Source organism: Eublepharis macularius, chromosome 3, assembly GCF_028583425.1.
Source record: "Eublepharis macularius isolate TG4126 chromosome 3, MPM_Emac_v1.0, whole genome shotgun sequence".
NCBI classification, from domain to species: Eukaryota; Metazoa; Chordata; class Lepidosauria; order Squamata; family Eublepharidae; genus Eublepharis; species Eublepharis macularius.
Genome location: NC_072792.1, coordinates 71,887,250 through 71,911,836, shown reverse-complemented (window position 1 = coordinate 71,911,836; position 24,587 = coordinate 71,887,250). Strand labels below are relative to the sequence as shown.

Here is a 24,587-nt window from a genome sequence, read left to right as displayed (position 1 = left end):
CTGATTTATGCGATATAAAAAAACTATACCCATTTTGATGCTAAGAGGACATGCTCTCTGTTTGCCTTGAGCCTTCCTAAGTTATTAGGGTTGTACTACTGAAGACTGTGTTCAAATACATTGACTCTAGAGTAAATTATATTTTACAGGAATGTTTATAAGGTTGAGATACGTATATGGCTGGGTTTTGTTATACTATACGGGATTAATATCAGTGTTATATGTCACTGCTGCTTGGACTGACATTGAGCTTGCCCACCATTGCTGGGGGAAATGAGAAGTGAACTGGATGATGGTGGACATAGGGAGGGGGACCAGTATGGAGTCACGGATCCCAGTCCTCTGGGGACGTGGGATGTATGGTGGTGGGAGCTGGTCTCGGCTGAGAAGAGCATGGAGATATGGTTTGGCTCGGTGCCCTTCTAACCTGTGTCCCATCCCGAAATACGCTGGGGATGGAGCTAGGAGAAGGAACCTCCCTTCAACACTGATGTTATGCAATGCCAGGTCCATAAATAATAAGACTGCAACATTGCAAGACTTCTTTGCAATGAGTAATATGGACCTGGTATGTGTGACTGAGACCCGGGTGAGGGAAGGCGAAATGGTCGCCCTGGGAGAATTGACCCCACCCAGGGTATTTGATCCTTCATCAGTCCTGAATAGGAGGCCGGGGGGAGGGGTGGCAATCCTCGCGCGAGAGTCTCTCCTTCAAACCATTCCCCGCCCCTGAGATCTCTGGCATTGAATGTGTAGGCCTGGTGTGGGGTGCTGAGGAGAATTTGGCCATCTGCTTGGTGTACCGACCACCTAGTGCACCAGCAGATATCCTGTCGTGCCTGCTAGAGGTGGCGGCGGGGTGGGCCTTGGAGTACTCCAGAGTGATGGTGTTGGGGGACGTCAACGTCCATGCCGTAGATGCCTCCTCTGTGCAGGCTGCGGACCTAGTAGCTTCCATAGCAGTGCTGGGACTCTCCCAATTTGTATTGACCCCCACACACAAAGTGGGCTACATGCTAGACTTGATCTTTGGAATGGGGCTCCATGTGGATCTAGAGGCAATAGAACCGGTGCCATGGTCAGACCACTCAGTTTTGAAGGCTCAACTGGGGATACCCCCCCCCTGCAAGGGTGGTGAGCTGATTTATGCTCACCTGTGGAGACTTATGGATCCAACTGGATTCCAGAATGCTCTGCGTGATCCTATGCTCCATGGCAGTTTGTTAGATGAACTGGTGGAGGACTGGCAATGCCGGCTCTGCAAAGCCATTGACGAAATCACTCCCCATTGCCCTCTTTGCCCGTGTAGGGTGGGCTGCCTGGTATATAGAGGAGCTTTGAGAGAAGAAGCAGGAGCTAAGACGACTTGAGCAAGTGTAGCGGCGATCTTGTGACAAAGAGGCAAATCTTATAGGACATTTATGAAAGCCTATGAGATGTCAGTGAAGGCTGTGAAGATACGAGTTCTATACAGCCTCTATCACATCAGCTAGCTCGCGCCCAGCAAAATTGTTCAATGTGGTTTGGTCACTGGTCTCCCTCCCAGGGGGAGGCTGTCAAATTCAGAATTCGGACATTAGCTGTGAGGCTTTTGGGAGCTTTTTTGCTGATAAAATTTTGTCTCTCCACCATGACTTGTCAGCCACAGTTGATACAGTAAAGGAACTAGAGACCCCTTGGCCATCTTTAGGGTCAATCTTTGGTCAGTTTAGTCCACTCTCCGGGTAGGAGACTGACAGAACCCTGCGATCAGTTAGGCGCACCACGTGCCCCCTGGACCCATGCCCATTGTGGCTGGTAAAGGCCAGTGCTGATTGTCTATGATCCTCATTGGAGGCTATTGTTAACACATCCTTGGGCACTGGGGTTTTTCCCGGGCCATTAAATGAAGCTGTGGTGAGACCTCTCTTGAAGAAACCATCACTGGACTGTACCGACCTGGTCAATTATTGTCCAGTTTCGAACCTTCCTTTTCTGGGAAAGGTGATTGATCAGGTGGAAGTGGAACAGATACAAGGTTTCCTGAAGGATGTCTTGGCCCTAGATCCCTTTCAGTCTAGGTTCTGGCCAGGACATGGGATGGAGACGCTGCTGGTCGCCCTCACAGACGACCTTCGCAGACATCTGGATCGAGGTGGTTCGGCACTGCTGATATGATTGAATTTGTCAGCAGCGTTTGACACAGTCAATTACGATCTTCTGACCTACCACCTTGCCGATGTGGGGATATGAGAGACTGCCTTACAGTGGCTTGTCTCTTTTCTCCATGGTCGGGGACAGAGGGTGGCGCTTGGGGAAAAATTGTTGCCCTGTCACCCATTGGTGTGCGGGGCTCTGCAGGGGGCAGTACTCTCCCCTTTATTGTTTAACATCTACATGCACCCCCTTGCCCAGTTGGTGTGAAGTTTTGGGCTTGGGTGTCATCAATATGCAGATGACACCCAAATGCATCTGATGATAAACGCCCAGCCCAATTCAGCTCCAGATGTCCTGGAACATGCGTATGCAGCCGTGACTGATTGGTTGAAACAGAGTCGACTGAAACTGAACCTAACAAAGATGGAGGTCCTGTACTTGAGCCATGGAGGACTGGGTTCAGGACTCTGGCTCCTGGCCCTCAATGGGGCACAGCTTGTGCCAGTTCCGAGGGTCAGGAGTCTTGATGTGATCCTGGATGCCTCCCTGGAAATGGAGGCACAGGTTGCAGCGGTTTTCAGGTCTTATTTTTTGCACCTGCAATAGACCGGGCAACTTGTCCCCTACCTGTCTACCTGTGCCTTAACTACAGTGATCCAGGCAACGGTCATCTCTAGGTTAGACTACTGTAACTTGCTCTATGCGGGCCTACCCTTGAGCCTGACCCGGAGATTGCAGCTGGTGCAAAATGCAGCAGCACGCGTCATTATGAAAGCACCAAATCGGGTGCATATTACACCACTACTGTGCGAGCTGCATTGGTTGCCAGTGGAGTACTGGATCAGGTTCAAGGTTCTTGTATTGACCTATAAGGCCTTGTGCAGACTGGGGCCAGAGTACTTGAGGGACCGTCTCTCCCTGTATATTCCCCGGAGGACCCTCTAATTGGGAGAAAAACAACTGTTATCGGTCCCTGGCCCCAAGGAGGCCCACCTCACCTCAACTAGAGCCAGGGCTTTCTCAGTCCTGGCTCCTACCTGGTGGAATGCTCTGTCTACTGAGACCAGGGCCAAGCAGGATTTACTTATCTTTCCACCGGGCCTGTAAGACAGAGTTGTTCCATCAGGCTCATGGCTGAGGTTGGGTCTCCACTGGCCAGAGGATGCAACATCTACCCCCTCCCTGTGAAAGTTGCCCACTACTGTTTGTTTTTCAGCTGCTGCTACTGTGCTGCTATATCCAGTTGTATTGCTGTATTGTTGGTTATTAGTTGTATTGTTGCCATCAGGCAAAAGAGTGCTGCTATTTATATGATGTTTTAATGTTTTAATATGGAACGTTTTAAAATGATTTTAAGGTTGTTATCCACCCTGAGCCCACTTGTGGGGAGGGTGGAATACAAATATGATATAAATAAATAAAAATAAATAAATAAATTTAGAATCCTTGGTTAGTTCAAAGTTATGTAGGGCCTTTATGCATGCATGATTTAACTGACCCTAGGGAACCCTCCAATTGCCCGAAGGAATGTGGACTGTACTCTATTTTTAGAGTCATCCACAGCACCGTGAAAAAGTTGAGAAATCACTGAGTTGAAAACTCTAATAGCTGCTGGAATGTATTGTTGGGTCATCAGCTTAGGATCCCCTTTTCAGATTGGGCTGCCCCCTCAAGCTAGTGGACTCTCTTATACATATTCTCCTGCAATGCAAAATTGTCTTCATAGATTTCTGACTTACCAGTTGTTTATAACATCTCCAGGACAAGGTAGACTGAAATAAAACACCCAGATACCTAAAATGGATTACGTCTTGTTTTGATAAACGGAAGAAGCCAGCAAGGGTCTACCATATGGGGAAAGTGGATACAGATAATTTTTTGCCATCTCCCATAATCCTAGAACTCACAGGCACCTATTTGTTTATTTAAATATTTGTACTCTGCTTTTCCTCTTTACTCAATGAAACTGAGTGGCAGTATATTCACGTGTGAAAAAAAGAACTACATCTTTATACACAGGAATTAAATTGTGATATTCACTACCAGACAATGTGGTCATGGCTATTAAGTTTAATTGGCTTTACAAGGGACTAGATAAATTCATGGAGGATATGTCCATCAGCTACTGTGGTGAAGTGATTAGAGTGTTGGACTGGGATCTGGGAGACTCAGGTTCAAATCCCCACTCTGCCATGGAAGCTAGCTGGATAAGCTTGGACCATTCACCCTCCCTCTCTCAGCCTAAACTACCTCACAGGATTTTTGTTGCAAGGATAAAAATGGTTGTAAACCACTCTGGATCGCCACTTGAAAAAAAGGCATTGGAAAGAAATGAAGTAAGTAAGAAAGTAAATGGTAATTAGCCATGATGACTAAATGGAACCTCCATGTTTAAAGACAGTAACTCTCTGAATACCAATGTTGGAGGCTGCAACAGGGAGAGTCTCTGGCCCTCCTTACTCTGCCCGTAGACCTTTCAGAGGCGACTGGTTGCCCATTGTATAAATAAGATGCTGGATTAGATTCTATTATGCTCTCTGCAAGAAGAGCAACAAAGATGTCAGTTTCTTACCTCTTCATTGATATACCAGTACAGAGAAGTATCCTTCAGAACAAACCAGTATTTTTTCCATTTTTGTGAGAAATAACTCTTGGCATCCTTCTTTTTCCAAAGCCAGCCCTCACAATCTCCACGACCAAGATCTTTACAAGAGATACGCCTTTTACTCTTACTTTGTGCAGTGGCTGGGAGCAAGAAGAAAGTGCACATTCAGTTAGACTTCAACTCTACCCTGGCCTTCGTAATGAATAGTTGAGACTGAAGCATAGTTTACTACCAGATGGCAAACATAGTAAAGGCTTGCTCAAGGTTTTAGAATTCTCACAGATCCTTACATTTTAGAGAACATGGAAGAATTTGGAGGGAAAGTCAGTGTTTAAAAACGTCAAGCACAGGGAAAACTATGAATACAGAGTTGCAGTAGGGATGTGTGTTTTGGAATTTGGGTTCGGTTTTTAACCCGAATCAGGCCCAATTTGGGTTGATTCGGTATTCTCAAATTGGGGCCAGCATGCTGGCCCTGATTCGGGAATACCGAAGCAGAGCAACCCAAAGCAATTCGGGGCGCTTCAGGTCAACTGAGCAGTTGCAAACAGTCAGCAAACTTCTGCAAAAGCTTCCTGCTATATTTTTTACAATAGGGATGGGGGAGAAGGAGTGAATGACTCACTACAACCTCTTCCTTCCCCCTCCCATCAGGTAAAAATTGGCAGGAAGCTTGAAAGCAGCACTTTTCTTGCTCTTTTGCAAACTTGCAAAACAGCACGAAAAGTGCTGCTCTTGCAGAGATTCCCTCCAATTTCACAGGATGGGAGGGGGGAGGAGGGGGGAGTAGTACAAGGGGGAGGAGGAGGGAGGGATTTCAGAGAAGGGAGGGGGAGTTAGAAGTGTCCAATCCCACTGTTCCAGAGAATCCAGCCAATGCTTTCTCTAGAAGGAGATGCAGCAGGGGATTTAAATTGGAGGGTTGCCTTTGGGCCAGCCTACATTTTTCCTGGGCCTAGAGACATTGAAAATATGGAATCTCTGTGTCTCCATCTTGGCTGGACTTATGGACTGGCCTGCAAGGAGGACTTCAGCTGATGGATTCCCTGCCTGCCTGAATGACTCACCACTGGGCTTCAGGACTAGTGAGAGAGTCAGTGACTCTGGGTTTTCTGTGTGGGGGGAATTGTTTTTTTGTATGTCTGGGTGGGGGGAAGGGGAAGGAATTTTTAAAAGAACTTTACTTTAAATTACTCTAATTTTCTGGGGGTGGGGATTCTTCCTTCTTTTACTGAGTGTGTGTGTGGCCTTTTTTGAGTGGCTTCTGGCTGGGGCATTTGTTTGGAGGGGGAGGCTGGTCTTGTTTAAAGTGTTAAAGTTACTGTTGGGGCTTCATTTTCCCCCCAGTTGTTGGTGAGGGCAGGGGGAAGCTGTTCCTTTTTTAAAGTTTTAAAGTTGGTGTTGGGGCTTTAGTTTTGTTAGCAGTTGTTGGTGGGGGGTGGAAGCTGTTCTTGTTTTAAAGTGTTAAATTTTTAAAGTTATTGTTGGGGGTTTAAATTTTGTTTCCAGTTGTTGGTGTGGGGTGGTGGGGGTGGAAGCTGTTCCTGTTGTTGATTAAAGTTTTAAAGTTATTGTTGAGGGTTTAATTTTTTTCAAGCTGTTATTGGGGAGGGGAAGCTGTTCCTGTTTTAAAGTTACTGTTAGGGCTTCATTTTTTTCCAGTTGCTGGTGGAGGTGGGAAAGGTGTTCTTGTTTTAAAATTTTAAAGTTATTCTTGGGGCTTTAAATTTTGTTCCCAGTTGTTGGTGGGGGGGGGAGGTGGAAGCTGTTCCTGTTGTTGATTAAAGTTTTAAAGTTATTATTGGGGGGGGTTAATTTTTTCCAGCTGTTGTTGGGGGGCTGTTCCTTTCTTAAAAATTTTAAGTTGGTGTTGGGGCTTTAGTTTTGTTTGCAGTTGTTGTTGGTGGGGGGGGGAGCTGCTATTGTTTTAAAGTGTGTGCGTGTTGGGGAGATGAAGGTAAGCTTCAGGGGGGCTTGCTTGGGGGTTCTGATTTAAATTGCTGTGCTTAAGTGGGTAGGCCTGAGTTTTTAATTTCATTTTATTTTGGGTTTTGCTTCTTTGCTACAGGTTTCTGCTGTGTGTGTGTGTGTTTGGGAGGTGTAAGTGGAATTCGGGGGGGGGGCTTGCCAGGGGCTTTTACTGTTTTTTTACTGTTGGTGTTCTTTACTCTTGGTGTTTGAAGTTAGTGGTTTGTGATTTTTACAGTTGGTGTGGAGTTGGTGTTTCTTAGAGTAGTTGGTGTTGTTTTTTTACAGTTACAGTAGGTTATTTACTGCTGCTGTTATTGATTTGTTGGTTTGGGGGTGGTAGTGGTGTTTGTGCTTAAACTTATACCACGGTCTGGTCAGCAGCGTACTTTGGATTTCCGAGAACTGTTAAATAGTGTTTTTAGAAGGTAGGCTAGTTGTAGGCCTTTGTCATTCTTTTTGCCCTCTAAAGTAAAAATTATTAGGGAACCTAGGGTAGTTGTCTCCATTTAATAGGCTTTGGTAGGAAAAGATTTAGTGAGAGTTGGCTAAGGGTCTGTTCAATTTTTATTCATATAAATAGGCTGCCCATTAGTTCTCCCTTAACTAGGGTTTCCCTGCCCACCTCCGGCACCCTTGGAGCAAGGCTGGGCTTTTTTTTTTTTTTGGTAATAGGCTTCCATTTATATTGGGATTTAGGGCCAGCTTGATTCCTGAAGAAGAATTCAGCTGTTTGAGGTTTTGGTTCACAAAAATAAATAGGGCCATTTAAAAAGAGATTTCTGAGCATCTCTAGGAAAAGGGCCACAAAAACAAAGCTCTAGAATGGGTAGATAGGTTTTTAAACTAAAGCTTTTGGCTAGGTGCTTGGGGGTGATGGAGGATTTTGGGGTGCGTGTCTTAGCTTCTGCTTTGCTTTCCCAGGGATGATCTTGCATCAGGGGTGCATGCTTGTTATATGAGGCACCCACCCTGTGCATTATTGCCCCCGGGAAGCAAAGCCTGTAAAGTTCTCATCATAGGGAAGAATGGAGAGTGGCTGTCCAGCCAGCTCTGGGGGTGATGGAGGTTTTTTGGGGGGGGGGTCTTTGCTTCTGTTGGGCTGTTGGGGGGGTGGATTGTGATTGGGACTGTGGCTGCAGCCACTGGCAGCCACAATCCATGTGTTTCTGCTGTGTGGGAGTTTTCGCCACAGTAGAAATATGGTGTTGTGTGATGGAAACCACCTTGGGGGGGGGCTCCCCCAAGAGCAATCTCCCTGAAACTCGGGGTAGGTGGGAGAAGAGGTAGGAGCAGGTCCCCTGAACAGGTCCCCCAAGCCACCTAGAAAGCCCCGTTTTTTCCCATAGGGAAGAATGGAGAGGTGGAGGAGGATGGGGTACCTTATCAATTGTTCTGAAACTTGGGGGGTCATTAGAGGAGAGTTAGGAGAAGGTCTCAAACAAGTTTGGTGTGATTCAGAAAGAATCCTGGAAAGCTGGGGAGCATGTTCTCCATTGAAAATAACAGCCGACTCTTTACGAAGCATACCCGAATTGACCTGAGTTGTGAATTCCTGAATTGGTATTCACTTTATTCTGAATTTTTTTCCTGATTTTGGTAAACTGAATCGGGAAAACCGAATCACCCCGGCACTGCACACTCCTAAGTTGCAGTTTAGATATGTTTTAGAATGTTCATGTTTAAAATATATGCAAATACAATGTTTAAACAGTATAAAAATGAAATATAAATTTCCAGAAGACCTACAAGAAGCTATTTAAGATACTTACCTTTGTTCTTCTTTTTAGATTTGTGCTGTAGAGAGGATTGCTGAAATGTCTAAGAAAAAAATCCATACAACAAAATGCCAAATAATTAGTATACGGCAATCACATTGAAGTAGTTAATGTACAGCAACAATCAAAAAGTACAGACACTTGACACAATCCATTGAAAGTTCTCTTCTAAGGTAACTGAAATGCATGGGACAAATACAGATGTTGATTGTTGAACTAGACTGTGCCCAGTGACCATTATCCATAAAACAGTGTGCTTTGTGAAATCTGTTTTTAATCCCCTAACTTTGCATCTGGAAACAAAACTATTTCCCATTGATAATTGCAAACATTCAGGAAAATACAGTGGCTCCAGGTACACTTCACTGCAATTTAAGGCATATTGCAAAATAGCAAAAGCTATGGGTTTTTTGAAGAGATACAATATTTTAAATATTGTTTCACTTGCTGTCCATTAAAGATGCAACATTTTAAATATTGCTTTGCATTGAAGGCAAACAGCATTCATAAATAAAAATACATTTTTTGTTCCTATTATGGATTTCTTTGATGGCAGATTATGGATTTACTTTGTATTACACAAAAATATGACAATAAATTTATCCTATGAATATGGTAAAATTTCCCACAACTGTATACAAATTAATGTCTCATTAGGTTAAAAGAACTGAACATCTCTAGGTTCTAGACGTTTCATTAATTAACATGCCTTCTGAATATGCATATCATAAAAATTTTATTAAAGTCACACTATCTTTATTAGATCCACCCAGCAGTACCAAAAGAAGTCAATGAAATTACTTCATTAAAATAAAACTGGATCACTTGTTTCCAGCTGGACTCAGTGGAGAACCATCTGCTTTAACAACAATTCACTACTGCAAAACCTGGGATATATCCAGAAACTAACAATCCTACAAATACCGGCTTGTGGCTTCCTTAATTGCCTATTTGTTAGGTTACTGAAAAAAACAATTTCAGTTAATTTTGAGCATATTGTTGAAGAATGTATTAGCATTCCCACACTTTGAAGAATTTTAATGGTCTAGATTTTTAATGGTCTAGATTTTTTTTTAGTGCTCATCCAATTTCAGTAGCATATTATTCTCATTCAAAATGAAACTCATCATGACCATATCATCCTAAAATCTTGAATTCAATCCATCAAATAGCAGGTATGCAAAGGACTACTTAAATCAAAGGAACATATCAGTATAGAACTTCTGGTAGAATTCAAACTATAGGGAATGTTCTACAAACTTTATAGGAGTATTATATCTCCAGCTTCTAACTTTTACTAGACTTTATCAATTTCATTTTAATGTAATTGAATTAGTTGAGTAGTAAAGTCTATACAAGAGCAGACTCCCCAATTCATTATCATTAAATATTACAGATTAACAAAATACAGTATACCAAACAGTGGAACTTCATTGCTTAATTTGTTACTAAGAGTCTCTCTACATGAGACATTTGACATGTGAAGAACATGTGTCAGGAAATGCAATGGTAGCTGGGAAGCATAGTTTAAAAAGACAGCCAGCAGCAGGGCAAAGGCTTTGGTATATACTGGAGTTGTGTGAAGGGGCTGTGAACTGCCAGAAGGGAAACTACAGCCCATTATAACTTCTCCAGGTCCAGCTCATTTCCATTCCTTGCTTCCCTCTGGTTGCAATCCCACACAGTTTTAGACTGGAGAGGTGAAATGGACGGAGCCTTCGGGAAGGCAAAGATGAAATTAACAAATCCTCTGAGGAGCAATCTCAGCTGGCTCTGTCTTTTAAAATGATGCTTCCTGGCGAACATTGTGTCTCCCTAAACTTGATGAACATGTGCTGAGGTATATAATGTAGAGAGAGAGACTAAATCATACACTTTTTAAAGAACTTGTAAAACTTATAGTGATACCTGAAAGAAATGCTGTAAGATGAAACTGAAAAGAGTTGGAAGGCATCAGTCACATGCCATCCATTCAGCATCAATTTATAATGAGTTATTTTACTGTTTTACTTACATGATACAAGGATGTTTCAGGACCAGGGGTGGTCATGCTGTCTTGCCTTAATGAGTCCATTTGTAAACTGGGTAGCAGGGAGTAGTGACTTGGACTGTTGCTTTTGTCTCCCTTCTTTTTGGATTTTTTGCCCGTGTCCTTTTTGCTATTTCTCTGAAACATGTAATCTTCCTGAGCTATTTTCTCATTGCTCATATATCGAAGTAGTGAATTTTCTAGACAGAAATTGGAAAGGTTACTTAGCAAATCAAGCATCCAGCTGTGCAATGCAAATCTTGCCAAGGTGAGCTGCACAGCTCTCACTGGATTTAGACCAGTTAAACAACTGGAACTCTGTGTCTTTATGACATTAAATACAGGTATACTCCATTGTTTCATAACCTTACCATAATGTAATAGATCATTCTATATTAAGACTCAACTTTTTTGAAATATTAGCCTTGATTTTGTCAAAGGCAGCTGAGTGCGCTAATATTTTAGTTGTCTTATTTTTAATAGCACCATCTAAGCCTCTTCGTTGGCCCTTGTTGACCCTGGTTATCTATGAATATGTTGCCTTCTAGCATTTGGATGGGGTTGCACTCCTCCTGAAAAGTCAGGTTCACAGATTAGGAGTACTGCTTGACACAGCTGTCACCTTAGAAAGCCGGGTGACTGCAGTGACTCAGAGTGCATTTGCCCAGCTTTGACTGGTGCATTAGCTGTGTTTATTCCTGGTTCAGTCATATAATAATAATAACATTCGATTTATATACTGCCCTTCAGGACAACTTAATGCCCACTTAGAGCGGTTTACAAAGTATGCTATTATTATCCCCACAACAAAATACCCTGTGAGGTGGGTGGGGCTGAGAGAGCTCCAGAGAACTGTGACTAGCCCAAGCTCACCCAGCTGGCTTCAAGTGGAGGAGTGGGGAATCAAACCCAGCTCTCCAGATTCCCACGCTCTTAGTTACATTTTGACTGGACGATTGTAATGTACTCTACTTATGGCTACCCTTGAGATGGTTTGGAAGTTGCAGCTAGTACAGCATGCTGCAGCTAGACTGCTGGTCAGTGTCAGCTGTTGGGAATATGTGTTCCCGATATTACAGCAACTACACTGGCTACCAATCCACTCCCAATTCAATATGCTGGTTTATCCTTTAAAGCCCTACATGTCTTGGACCAGGGTATCTGATGGACCATCTTCTCCCATACTTTCCTGCCCAGGAGTGAAGACCACAGGGACTTCTAACTGTCTCATCAATCAATGAAGCTCGATTGGTGCATACATGAGAGAGGGGCTTTTTGGTGGTAATCCCACGATTGTAGATCAGTCTCCCCAGGGACATTCACCTGGCCTGGCCTCTTCACGCTTTAGCTTCAGGATGCAGCTATGGATTGAACTGCGATTTAACTCTGTTTTTAACTGTTTTGTTGTTTTTTGATATATTTATGCCCTTTATATTTTACTTTGTAAGCCACTTTAAGCACCTTTGGAGGAAAGGTGACTAATAAATGTTTTAACTAAGTAAATACCCAGTAGCAGAGTTACAGTTAGGGCTGTGCTATTTGGGTTTCGCTTTGGGTAAAGATACCTGAAGCAGACCTGATTCGGTTAGCTTCGGAATTCCCTGCTGGCCCCACTTCGGAATACCGAAGCAAAGCTTTCCAAAGCATTCGGAAATACTTTGGAAAGCTTCGGGGCTTGTTTAAAGGGCCCCGCCGCTGCTTGCAAGCAGCGGTGGGGCCCTTTAAACATCAACCCCCCACCTCCCCCCCCACCTACCTTGCGGTGGCTCCGGACTGACTCCTCTACTGCCGCCACCGCACCACTGCCGCGTCACCACCCAAGCCTGCGGGGTGGTGGGGGCTGAAGCCTCCTCCTCCAGCCCTTGCTGACCCTCAAATGGCTGCCGCAGCGCCAGTGCGTTGTCACCATTTGAGGGGCAGGAAGGGCTGGAGGAGGAGGCTCCAGCCTTCCCCACCACCCCACAGCTCGGGCAGCGGCACAGCGGCAGAGGAGCTGGCTGGCTCCAGGCCACACAGCCTTGTGCTGCTGCTGCCCAGCTGATAACTCTCCCGCCACCAGGTAAGTGGGTGGGGGTTGGAGGGGTCTCCCCAGGGTTGGGTGGGGGTGGAGGGGCCTCCCCAGGGGGTGGGGGTGGAGGGGTTGCCCCAGGGAGGGTGGTGGTGGCGGCAGAGAGTTTCCCCCCTTGCTTCAGTATGCTCCGAATCGTGGGTATTCCAAATTGATTTCCCGCTTTGGGTAAACCCAAAGCAGGAATACTGAATCTCCCCACCTGTGCACAGGCCTAGTTACAGTCCTTGTCCCTTTACCAAAGCCATTTCTGACAGCACAGCCCTATTCTCTGAGTAAAAAAAGCCCTCCTGAATAGTTCACCTTTGTATTGTCTGAGGAAAGTCAAGAGAGCAGTTTTCCTGACCTCTTGAGACAGGCCATTCCATAAGGAAGGGGCCACTACAGCGAATGTGTGTGTACATGCAGTTGTTGATTTTGCCCATTTGCAGGGTGCCTAAGAGTTGACATCACAGGGAGAGGCCCTCCTGACTCTCTCATCAACCAAAAAAGTTCAGTTGGTGGGTACACAGGAAAGGGCCCTTTTGCTGGGCAGTCCCACAACTGTGAACAATCTCCCCATTCAGATGCACCTAGTCCCCTCAGGTTCAGGAGGCAGCTGAAGACTGTTTTATTTAGAGCTCCTTTTAATGTATTTATTATTTATTTTTATTTTATTTGACTTATATCCAGCCCTCCCTGCGAATGGGCACAGGGCTGCTCACAGCATTAACTGTGCTTTAACTCTGTTTTTAACTGTGATTTTTATATTTTGCATTATAAGCTACCTACAGCACCTTTGGAGGAAATGCTGTGGATAAATAATTAAATTTATAAATTTACTGGATGCTGATTAGCCTTATTATTGTGGTTCTTGTTTCTCATTATTGTAATACCTTCCTGCCTGTTTTCCATTGCTTCAACTCAATACCTACTAAAATTCTCATCCAAAATGAAGCCTGATTCCATCACCACTTGTGCTATATTATTTGAAAGGAACCTTGAAATAGTTATCTTAGTGATATACATTTTCCCTGTAACGTGTGAACTTTATTATGCTAGTTTCAAGTGTTCTAATTTGAATACACACATGCAGTATGAATTATATGTGGAACTTCCACATGTGTTAAGTCCTCCAGTACTTTCCATACAGACCACAGATTTGACTGTACAGAGGAAATGACACACAGCTATGTTTCCTGATACGTCTTCCAGATGTTGGAGTTCCTACACTTATAAGAAATGTATGTCAGGGCCTAAGATTCTTCAAACAGATACACTATTATACAGACTTTATCATAAAACAAAAGAACGAATCATTCTTATTTTTCAATGCAAATTCATTCAGAATTCTTTGAGGATTCTACATGGAACGGTGTCCCTTTGACAAATTGTTATTGGAAACAAATGAAAAATTAATTTAAAAACTTTATTCTTATATAAAACAATTGAAAATAGAAGATGAAATAATAAAAGACTACATGGTAAAGTGGGAACAAAACCTGGGGTATAGTATAGATCTAGAACAATGGCTACAGATATGGAAGACAAATATTAAAATAACAAAATCAGCCACATTTAAAAAAAACGTATACAAAATGTTCTACAGGTGGTATGTGACACCGGAAAAATTAGCAAAAATGTATCCGGAAATATCCAGCAAGTGTTGGAAATGCAAAGATAAAACTCGTACATTCTTTTATACTTGGTGGTTGTGTAAAAAGGTGATGAAATACTGAAAAATGATACATGAACTATTGCAAGAGGCACTAGGCAAGACTATACCCTTTAAACCTGAAATACTTCTACTAAATATTATACTGGAAGGGATGCATAGGGAAACTGGATATTTGATACTTCATATAATAATGGCAGCAAGAATAGTATACGCCAGGCATTGGAAGAACACAGATATACCAACAAAAGAAGAACTGATAGAAAATTTTTTGGAGACTGCAGAATTGGATACACTAACAGAATTAATAAAAGAAAAAAACAGACACAATTGGAAACAAAGATGGTCCCCCTTTTATAGGTGGATTGAATTAAAATACAAAATAAGAATTTAATTATAGTTCAGGAAGATAGGACCCAAAATAGCGAGAAAGTGAGTTGTGTAGTTTGGCTCTAATATTTAAAAGGGTACAGTTAAGTATTGTATTAACAACACCATAAATAGATCTCATGATGTCATATACTAAAAGGGCAGACTACAAATGAAAGTTATGTTTGGCTGAAAAAGTTACATCTGGCTGAATTCTAGAGCAGCTGATAGTCTCGCCAGATTTATTAACAGAGATAATGAGAGAACAAAAAACAAAGAATCAAAGGTAGGGCTCAGTTCAAATTAATTCCCTGTTCCTGCACTCTGCAAAATGCATGGTCACACATTACATTGCGAAAAGACTATTCCCCAATTCCAGATTAGGACACTGGTAATAATGAACATGCAACTAGAATCCTTGAATATTAAGAGCTGTCTGCATTTCAAATTTGTAGATAACAATATGGAATAATTAAGGAAAGCTTGCATTTAACAATTTATATAAAGAAATCTAAAAAAAGTGAAATGTGCATTTTCTATCTGAGGTTACTTACCTCTTCTGCTATCTCTTTTTGTCTTGCTGGGCTCTTCATAGTCTCCTACCCAATTATAGTCTACTGGCATAGATATAGGTCTTAGCTTGCCTGCATCAAAATAAACCTGGTGGTTAAATTACACAGTCTTCAAAATACTCATTAACAAGATTGTAGAATTAAATTCACATGAATTCTCCACATTAACTTACAGTTGCAAACAATTCAAGGTGAGCGGGCTAGTGTGATTTATTTCTTCTATCCAGAGAATGTGTTTTGGAATTATTTTCCTCAATGTATACAAGTAACAATGCTTTGTTTCATTGCGCTATTTTTCTGAATAAACGAATTAGATCATTACATTTGGGGGATCCACAAGATCTTGTGGGGAACATCTAATTTCCCTCCCCCCATTATTTCTTCTTTCCCTTCCCTGAGAGCCCTCATAGCCTCTCCCCCTTTTCTGCTTCATTCTTCCTTCCAACCAACCCACCAGACAACCTACCTTTATCCGACCCTCTGATTTCAGCTTTCCCTCCTTTCCCTCCCCCTGGGAGCCTCTTCCTAGAGACCAAGTTGCACACTTCCAGCTGAGCCTGGCCCAGTTCTGAGGACTTACGGGAGGCACCTCATTTCTTCCCACCCTTATCCCACCACCATTCTTTCCATTCTCTTGATAGCCCCCATATCTTCACCTTTCCCAGCTTCCTTCTCTGCTTCTTGCCAACCCACCTTTTATTTCTCTCCATCTTTATCTCCCTCATCTTTAGCTCCTTCATGTTTTATTATTTATTAACTTCATTTATATTGTGCTTTTCTTCCCAATGAAACTCAGAGCAGGGCCGATTCTAGATGGCCAGAAATTGCGGTTTTTCTGCGGAAATAATCGCTTACCGGCCACACGTTCACTTTCATCTCCATCCGCTTTGTCTCGCAGCGTGCCGTGCCATCCCGCTTCCGGATGTTCGCACGGCCAACTGAGGTACCCGGGATTGGTTGTTTCCTCCCCATCACAGTTGACGTCGGGGGCCTTCATTGGTTCACATTTCAGGTTTTTTAAAAAAAAATTTTTTATGTGTTTTGCGCAAATGCGCAAATGTGCAGGTATGCGAATACGCAGCGTCAACTTTTGTGCATTTGTGCATTTGTGCACATTTGCGCAGTTCGATGTGCGCAAATGTGCAACTGCGCAAATGGCGCCCGGTTTCAAAAAAAAAATTAAGGGAATATTGTTGCCGGCCGGCCGGCAAAGGAAAGAGGGAAAGAGGAGGGCCTCTCCACGGCGACGAAGCGTCCAGAAGTGTGCAAACCCGCAATACGGCGTTCACACCGTCCGCTTCTGGAGTGCAACACAGCACCATGAACCAGAGGTAAGCAGGGACGGGACGTTACAGGTTTTTACGAGAGAGGTCGCTGGAAAAGCGAAAGCACTCACTTTATTTGTGCCCGTCTGGAATCGGCCCAGCTGACATCATTCGCCTCTCCTCCATTTTATCCTCACAAAAACCCAGTGAGGTAATTCAGATTGAAAGTGTGTGACTAGCTTCCACAAGGGACTGAAGATTCAAACCTGGGTCTCCCAGATCCTATTGTGAAACTCTAACCATTATACTGGTTTTCATGGGGTGGCTGCTGTTGAATGGTAGCAAACAGTTGTATGGTTGCTGCCAGGTCTGACCCCAATGAGTCTTCCCTCAAAGATCTCAAAGTCCTAGAAATGGCCCCACCCCTCCCATGCCTTTTACTGACATAAACCAAGGTTAGAATTCTGTTGAGGTTGCTTAGAAATGATCACAAGGGCACCTGTTTCTTAAAGCTACAAGTGCTCCTTTTATTATTTCATTTTTTAAAAAATCATTTTGGAGAAAACCATGGTTCAGTGGTTGAACATCTGCTTAGCATGCAGGAGTTCCCAGATTCAATCCCTGGCATATCTAGTTAAAATGACTAGATAGAAGGTGATGTGAAAGATTTTTCCTGAGACCCTAGGAAATCACTGCTTGTCTGAGTAGACAATACCAAGCTTCAGGGCTCATTTTGAGGGGGAACACAAAGGAACGCAGTTCCAGCAGTTCCCCAAAGAGGTTACATGTCAGGTGGCCCTGCCTACCTGACTCTCAGCCATTTTGGGCTCGTTTCAGCCTGGATCAGGCCTCTGATGGGTGGTGGATTACTCTCTTGTTCAGCAGCAGCCCAATCCTGATTATTTTGGCCATTTTTCAGCCCCTTTTTGCCATTTTGAGCCCAATTTCGGCCCTGAATGGCCAGGATTGGGTACAAAACAGCCAGGATAGGTGATGTCAGGGGCTGTGGCATATGTAATCAGTTATGCCAATGACACACTTCTGGTGATGTCAAGGGGTGTGGCATATGCTAATGAGTTATGCTAATGAGTTTCTCCAGCTCTTTTTCTACGAAATGACCCCTGCCAAGCTTGATAGACTAATGGCCTGATTCAGTTTATGGAAACTTCATGTGTTCAAGCACTAATGGACTAAAGCTCATTTATGGACTGATTTTTATCCCAAGCTTTGTGTCTGCCTTTCATTTCGACTGGGGGGGCAATGGACTAGAGCTCACTTATGGACTGATGATGAACTTGATACCACAATAAAGTAGTTAATATTTAGGGCATGCGGAAACATTTGAAATTTTGAGAGAGGGTGGTAAGCACTATTCCAAAATTGTTGCCACAGGAGGCAGAGCCAAGCCCAGTATCTCCCTCCTCACTTTGCAGCAGAATCAAAGAAGGGGAATAAAAAGAAATGAAAGAAGGCTGGGGAAAGAGATTGGGGAATAAAAAGAAGGAAAGCCTGAAGTGGGAATGGAACCACAAGCCTGGTTGCTTACAAGTCCTCCTGATCCTCCAGTGCCTGTGGCTGCTATTGTAGCCATAAGAAATCCTTTCAAATGAATGAGGATAGCCAATAACAAGCTGTGCATTACAATGTCCCCTCTCACTTTTGAAAAGGCTGGGTGGGTGCCAGGTGGAAGTTGGGTGGGTGCCGCGGGAAGTACCTGCATGTGCCATGGTGCCCATGGGCTCCATGTTGGGGAATGCTGCTTCAGTGTCATGCATTTCTGTTTCAGAAGTTTCTCAAAGCATAAGAATCTACAGTAAATGTTTACAGGTCACTATGTGCATATATCTGTAGTAATTACTTCATAAGGGATATAAACGATTGTATCATCTTGCTGCAGGGACTCAAACTTTAAATTTAATGTTCTTGGTAGAATCTCTCTTAAACACTGTCATGATGACTACGGGCTTCTTCTCTATTTTACAGCACCTTGGATTAAACAACTTCATTCAAACTCCAGATTTAGAAATAACATGTATTGCAAAAAAATAATATATCAAAGTTGTTGTGGAAGTGACAGGGCCAAGTAGTATAACTAACAACTCAAAGGATGAAAATAAAGACTGCCAAAATTATTTATCTATGTTTCAGGTTACAAAAACCAAGACAATTAGATAAGACAGTGTTTGTCAAGCATAATTCTTTGTTCCCTAGATGAAACGACGTAACATTTAAAAGTTGGGGAAAGAAAGAAAATAGGGCAATGGATTTATCTCAAATCTTTGTTACAGGAGATTATTGAAATGTAAGAATCTATAGCAAATATTTCCAGGTCACTACTATTTAACCTGGAAATATTAAATAATTATTATAAATTATTATTAAATAAAAATTATTAAATAATTTTTTCATGATATGACTAAACATGATATGACTAATCAACATGATATGACTATAAACATTTAGATGGCAAAACATAAGTGCACAGAAATTTCATATTAGTTATTCTAAAATTTAGTTTGTTCATTTGAAAAAACAAAACTACGAAATGAGTTAACTCACAAACATTTATATAGAAATCCAGTTCTGCTTCATTCTGGATTTCCTACTTTATTTCCCTTAAATTAGATGTTGGAAAGTGCTAGAATTATTCCAAAGAAAACCAATAAAATTACCCTGCAGTTTGCTTATTTGAAGAATTACTGAAATGAGGGGAAAATGCTAACTTTTTTAGAATGTTGATTCGGGTACGTCTATTCAAAGGATAGGGATTGTGTTATACTTATGTGTTAGGAGTTTATAAAGGAAGTCAGTAGGTAAGGAGTTCAGGTCTGGCTAATCCAAGGAGATCTTAAATGCAGTGTTTATATTCCACAGTAACCCAGTTTAATTCTTTCTACTGAGTAGAGATGTAAATATTCTGCAAATTTTGAAGCCATGGGGAGGGGGGGACTCCTTTTCCCCATTTTTAAAGAAAAAAATGAAAATTTTGAAAAAAACATGAAATATCTCCAGTACTTATTTTCCTATCAAACCTAAATGTCTTTTTCTGATTTAACATAATCAAGTTATAATTTATTTAGCATATAAACTTGTTCTGTTCGACATATTTATGTTACCCATGATGGATGTTGACAGGATCTTGGGATCTATGAAAAGGGCCACTCGTGCTCTGGACCTTTGCCCATCCTGGCTGCCTGAACTGTGTAAGGATCTCATTAATGAGCCCTTGGTGACCATCATAAATCAGACAGTGGTCAAATCCACATTACTCATTCTAAGTCGCATGTTCCCCGCATTCCCCACGCAATCCCGAGTGCCGGTCACATTACCTCATTAAACAGACGCATTTCATTCGCATTTCTCCCGAATATGTGGTCACAGGTTTTCAACGGGAGTTTCACGGTGGCCGTGAATGGGCCAATGCGCAACTTGCGTGGTTTTTTTAAAAACCACCCCCCTTCCTGTCTCTCCGGCCGTTCCGAGAGTTCCTATTGGCTGATTCAACTTGCAAGTGCTCCGTAGTCTGCAAAAGACTGTTTTTGACTTCATAGCATTGGATTTATTGATTATGCTGTTTCTGAATCAAATCTGGTAGTTTGAAAAATCATTTTGGGGTGAATCCATCCTCAGAACGGACTCGCAAAACTTCCTTTTTAACCGTTTTTTATTTTTTTTATTTTATATTACTGTAATATCGAAATTACGAAATACCAAAATAATGACACTCCAAGGAAGTGAAACTTCAGTAAAATTCAGGCACTGAACTGTCCTGCATAGGAAACGCCCACGAAAGCTTCCCACATGCTTCCAAATAAGAAACAGGAGAGAGCCATCAGTGCTGTCAGTGGGGAAAAGAGAGGCATCATTATCTTCAATGATGTTTCTTTATAAGGTAATATCGAAATAACGGAAAAGTGCGCTAAAAAAAATAAAAAAAAATGGGCGGGGGGAAAAGGTCCCGCCCAAAAAAAGCGGTTTTCGAGCAGCCGTGTGACCGGAGGGATGCTTGAGAAAGACGGATTGGAAGCAGGGATGTGAATGAAGAGGAAAAAATCACGGATTGGAGGCAAACGGAAGATATCCGATAAACATGCGGGTAATGGGTGAATGTGGATTCGACCAGTGTCTTCTTCTTAGTTATTGATTTTGTTTATATTTTGCTATATATTTGTACATACTTTCTAAATAGATTTCTCATTATTGCTGTCAGTTTTTCCACACTATGTGGTTACATATTTTTACAATGTTATAGAAGGACTGCCTTTTTCTTTATTCTGGTTTTGTAAGCACCAGAATCTGCAGCTGGATCAATGCAGCTAGAACTGAATAACTAAGTATCAAGGTAGGGGATGCAATACAGTATACAAAATAATGTTCAGTGGTAAATATGAGAACTCCTAGGATGCAGGCAAATAGTACATAGTGCCACAAATATAAAAAATGGTGCAAATTAGGAAGGATTTGATCTTTATTAATACCATACCATAAGTTGGAGTGCTCTCTCTCCTCCCAGAGCTACTTGTTCTTCCTTTCTCGTATTCATAACAGTACAAAACAGCATCTTCTTCTACCACATTAAAACGCTTCCGGTATTCTTGGTCAAGAAATGAATTTGGAGATTCAGATCCCTTATGAACTGGCTTTCCTACTAAGTGTCTTCCGATATCATCACATGGAAGATTCCCCTTCTCATCCCTTTGTTTAAAAATATGCATTTTGATAGTTATGCAAAGAAGAAGAAAGATAACATGGTGAATCTTATGTTGCATTACTCTGCTATTATTGCATCTACCCCCTGTTCTTCACATGTATCCTTGGTTATACATCATCTCTAAAAAGTATGGAACTGGGTTCTACTCTGCATTAGTAAGCCAGGCTACCATTTTATTTTGATTTAACTGTTAGACAGCATTTAGACATCAAGCTGGTTTGTACAGATCAGTTTGTTGTACAAACCCTAGCAAACCACATTTTATTTGTAAATCTCAGTATGTCTGCTAACTGCCTCCACCCCCTCAAAGCAGAATTCCTAGATGATATCCTAAGAACTCTTGTCTTGCCAAGCTGCTGGGCAAAGCCTTACTAGGTATAGACTAACAGCTATAAAGGAGACAGAAATAGGGAAGGAGCAAAAGACTAGGACAAGCCAAGTTCTCTCTTCTGTGTTCTTGGCTACAAAGTTGATAGGCAATAGATTCAGGACCAAGAAAACAAAATACTTCTTCACTCAGTGAATGATTAAGTTGTGGAATTCACGGCCAGTGGATATAGTGAAGATCATGAGCATAGATGACTTTGAAAGGATAAGTACATCAATAGCTAGGAGCTATGGTGACTAAAAGGAATCTCCATAGTCAGAGGCAGCAAATTGCTGAATTTCCAAGCTAGGAGGATCCAGTTTGCCACTCTGTAAATCAGGAAGCTGGACTAGATGTAGCACAAGTGCCATTTTTATGTTGTTCTGATCATTAGCCATCTTTGCCCTCCTCCATTCATTCAGTCCAGCCACTTCAGCGCCTCTCCTAAATTGTACTCTGAAATGAAAGAGACTTTTACACTCTTCTGTTTTATCTCTTGCAGTTCCACAGCCTTTTAAATTACTCCTTAGGTGAAACTGAAATTCTGCATGGTTAACCATTGTAGTGGAAAATGCCAGAAGATCATTGTGATAACGAGGAGATAGGTGGTGAGCCACACAGCCCTTCTCCATGTGAATAGCAGCCTCAGGGCAGCAGGGAGTTAACCTCTACATGGCACTTTAAATTGCAAGCAGCTGGTGATGGGAAGGGTGGCTAGATAAGGGTGAAAAACTTCTGAGAGAGAGACCTGGCTTTTCAGAAGAGTAGCCGGTCTGCTGACTGATCTGGCTGCTTGGAAGACTGCCTGGTTCTTGAAGCACGTGCACGCGCACGCGCACGCGCACGCGCACCCTGGTGTGAAGGACTGCTTGCTGAGACTCCTTATAAAGGTTCCTGGGTGGGTGGAGGATTATTATTTTTGCTGCATATTTACTGAATAAAGCTGTATTCTTTTGTTCACAAATACTGCTTGTTGGAATCCTTCTGAACCATGGGTAATAACAGCCATCATTATCAGTGGTGTCATGTGGAGAGAAGGCATCAGGATGGAATATCTCCAGAAAGCATCACTGATAGTTTAATGCAGACCAGCAAAGTTTTCAACTATCCTTTTTCCATCTTTGTATGCAGGAGGCTGCTACTAAACAAATGGGAATTTCTGCATTTAGAAGTCATGAAAAACACAGTTAACATGCCAATTTACAAATTAAAATTCCGGCTTAACACCTCAACAAACCACAGTCTACATTTAGACAATTTATCAAACAACAGTTTATGAACTGTGGTTTATCATAACATCTAAATGTATCCTAATGTTCTTTATTCCTCCAAGTACTCATTTGACCATAATACATTTGGTTAGGAGATGAAGATGCAAATTTAAAGAACCACTGGGAAGGCATTCATTTATAATTTTCATGTATAATTTTCTTTAACTATTTTTTTTTTGTGTTACAGTTAAGGAAATATGAGTTACTTCTCTTCTTTGGCTAAGAAGTTAAATTGCAGTGGTAATGGATGGCTGCATGGCGGTTTTCATGAATTCTAAGCTTTCATTTAAAAAAAAACAAAGTCAGCCTCTAGCCTCTGTTGTTGTGGGGAAAGACATATTCAACTACTCAAATAAACAATTGTGCTTTTACTTTGTATTGCCATGTTTGTTCATAATCCTAGGACTGGAATCTTGCACTCTTATTATGTACACTTAAGTGACAATGCTTCCAAATGTAAATGAAGTCAATTATGATAATTCACCTGGGTACATATGGTTCTGCTGGAGGAGGAGGAATGAAGAGGTCCTGAAGGGCTGAACTGTCTCTTTTGGTGGGTGTGCTGATAGTACTAGATGGAGTTGCCACGCTGCTTGTAGGACTTCTAGGTACAAGAGGCTGGTTAAAATAAAATAAAATAAAATAAATGCCTGCCTGTTTGCCACTGAAACGTGCCTTCATTTTATTTATTTTCTCATTAAATTAAAGTTTCTTACAACATTCTCCCCTCCTCCATTTTATTCTCAGAGTAAGAACCCTGAGAGGTAGGTTACGTTGGGAGAAAGTGACTAACTCAATGTCACAAAGCAAGTGTCCATGGCAGAATGGGGATTTGGACCAGGTGCTATTCCAGTACTCTAAATACTACACTCAGCAAGCGGAAAAATAATTCAGCTGTAACTAAGAGCCAAACCAGATGCGATGCTGGGAGTTCCATGAATGGAGTTCCCAGCCCCTCCCCCAACACACATAGCAGGTGTGGGGAAAGCAGTCTGAATCCTGTCATGAATAGGGTTGCCAGGTCCCCTTAACTTCCCGGTGGGAGGTGGGGAGCCCAGCACTTCTGGGAGTGACATCACCACACAGGCCCTGGAAGTGCTCCTGGGCTTTGTGTCAGGCCAATTTGGGCCCTCAAATCAGCTGGTGCGAAGCCTGGAAGCACTCCCAGGTCCTGCATGATGACATCACTCCCAGAAGTTACATCGTTGCGCCATGCCAGGAGCACGCCCCGGAGGGTCCATTCCCATACCTTTTCCCCTGTTGGCCAGATGAGTGATAGTGAGGAGGCTGGGAGTGGGAGATTCCTCATCCCAATTGGGGGAATGGCAACCCTATTTATGAAACTAGAAATAATGATATGGTTCAGCAAAATTAGTTTATTTGAAACATTAAAAAATTGAAACACAAAACATTCTGTATCACCAGGGTAGATTCTGTTGATTACAAATAAATAAATAAATAAATAACACACATACCCTCAGAACTTAAGCATCTATGTACCTTGCAGATATCCCACATTAAAATTATTAATTTATTTCATTTGTATCTTGTCTTTTATCCTTTAAAATAAGATGTGACACAGAACAAGCTAGAAAATATACTTTTCTCTGCATAAAGTTCAAATTTGGTTCTTAGAGGCAGAGAAGTTGCATACAAACTCTAATTCTACTAATGCTTGTTTGAAGTCTTTCCAGCATAACTGAAATTATCACTGTATTTTAAATCTTATATTATGGTTCATTTAGTTCAAACAGCCACAATGCTGGTCATTGGTAAAAATGCTAATTATAATTT

The 24,587-nt window shown here is 42.1% G+C and overlaps 1 protein-coding gene across 4 annotated transcripts in view; it reads right to left on the bottom strand.

Moving 5' to 3' along the window:
- The window catches only part of CNKSR2 (connector enhancer of kinase suppressor of Ras 2), a 281,178-nt gene that overhangs the window by 79,800 nt on the left and 176,791 nt on the right, over positions 1-24,587 (bottom strand). For 3 of the 4 annotated variants that reach the window (XM_054973601.1, XM_054973600.1, XM_054973602.1), the window contains 6 exons: positions 23,278-23,411; positions 20,928-21,139; positions 15,162-15,251; positions 10,502-10,716; positions 8,482-8,530; positions 4,709-4,881 (listed from right to left, as the gene is read on the bottom strand). In XM_054973601.1, the coding sequence (XP_054829576.1) occupies positions 4,709-4,881; positions 8,482-8,530; positions 10,502-10,716; positions 15,162-15,251; positions 20,928-21,139; positions 23,278-23,411 (873 nt within the window). The remainder of the gene's footprint in view (positions 1-4,708; positions 4,882-8,481; positions 8,531-10,501; positions 10,717-15,161; positions 15,252-20,927; positions 21,140-23,277; positions 23,412-24,587) is intronic. The other variant, XM_054973603.1, reaches the window with a different exon arrangement.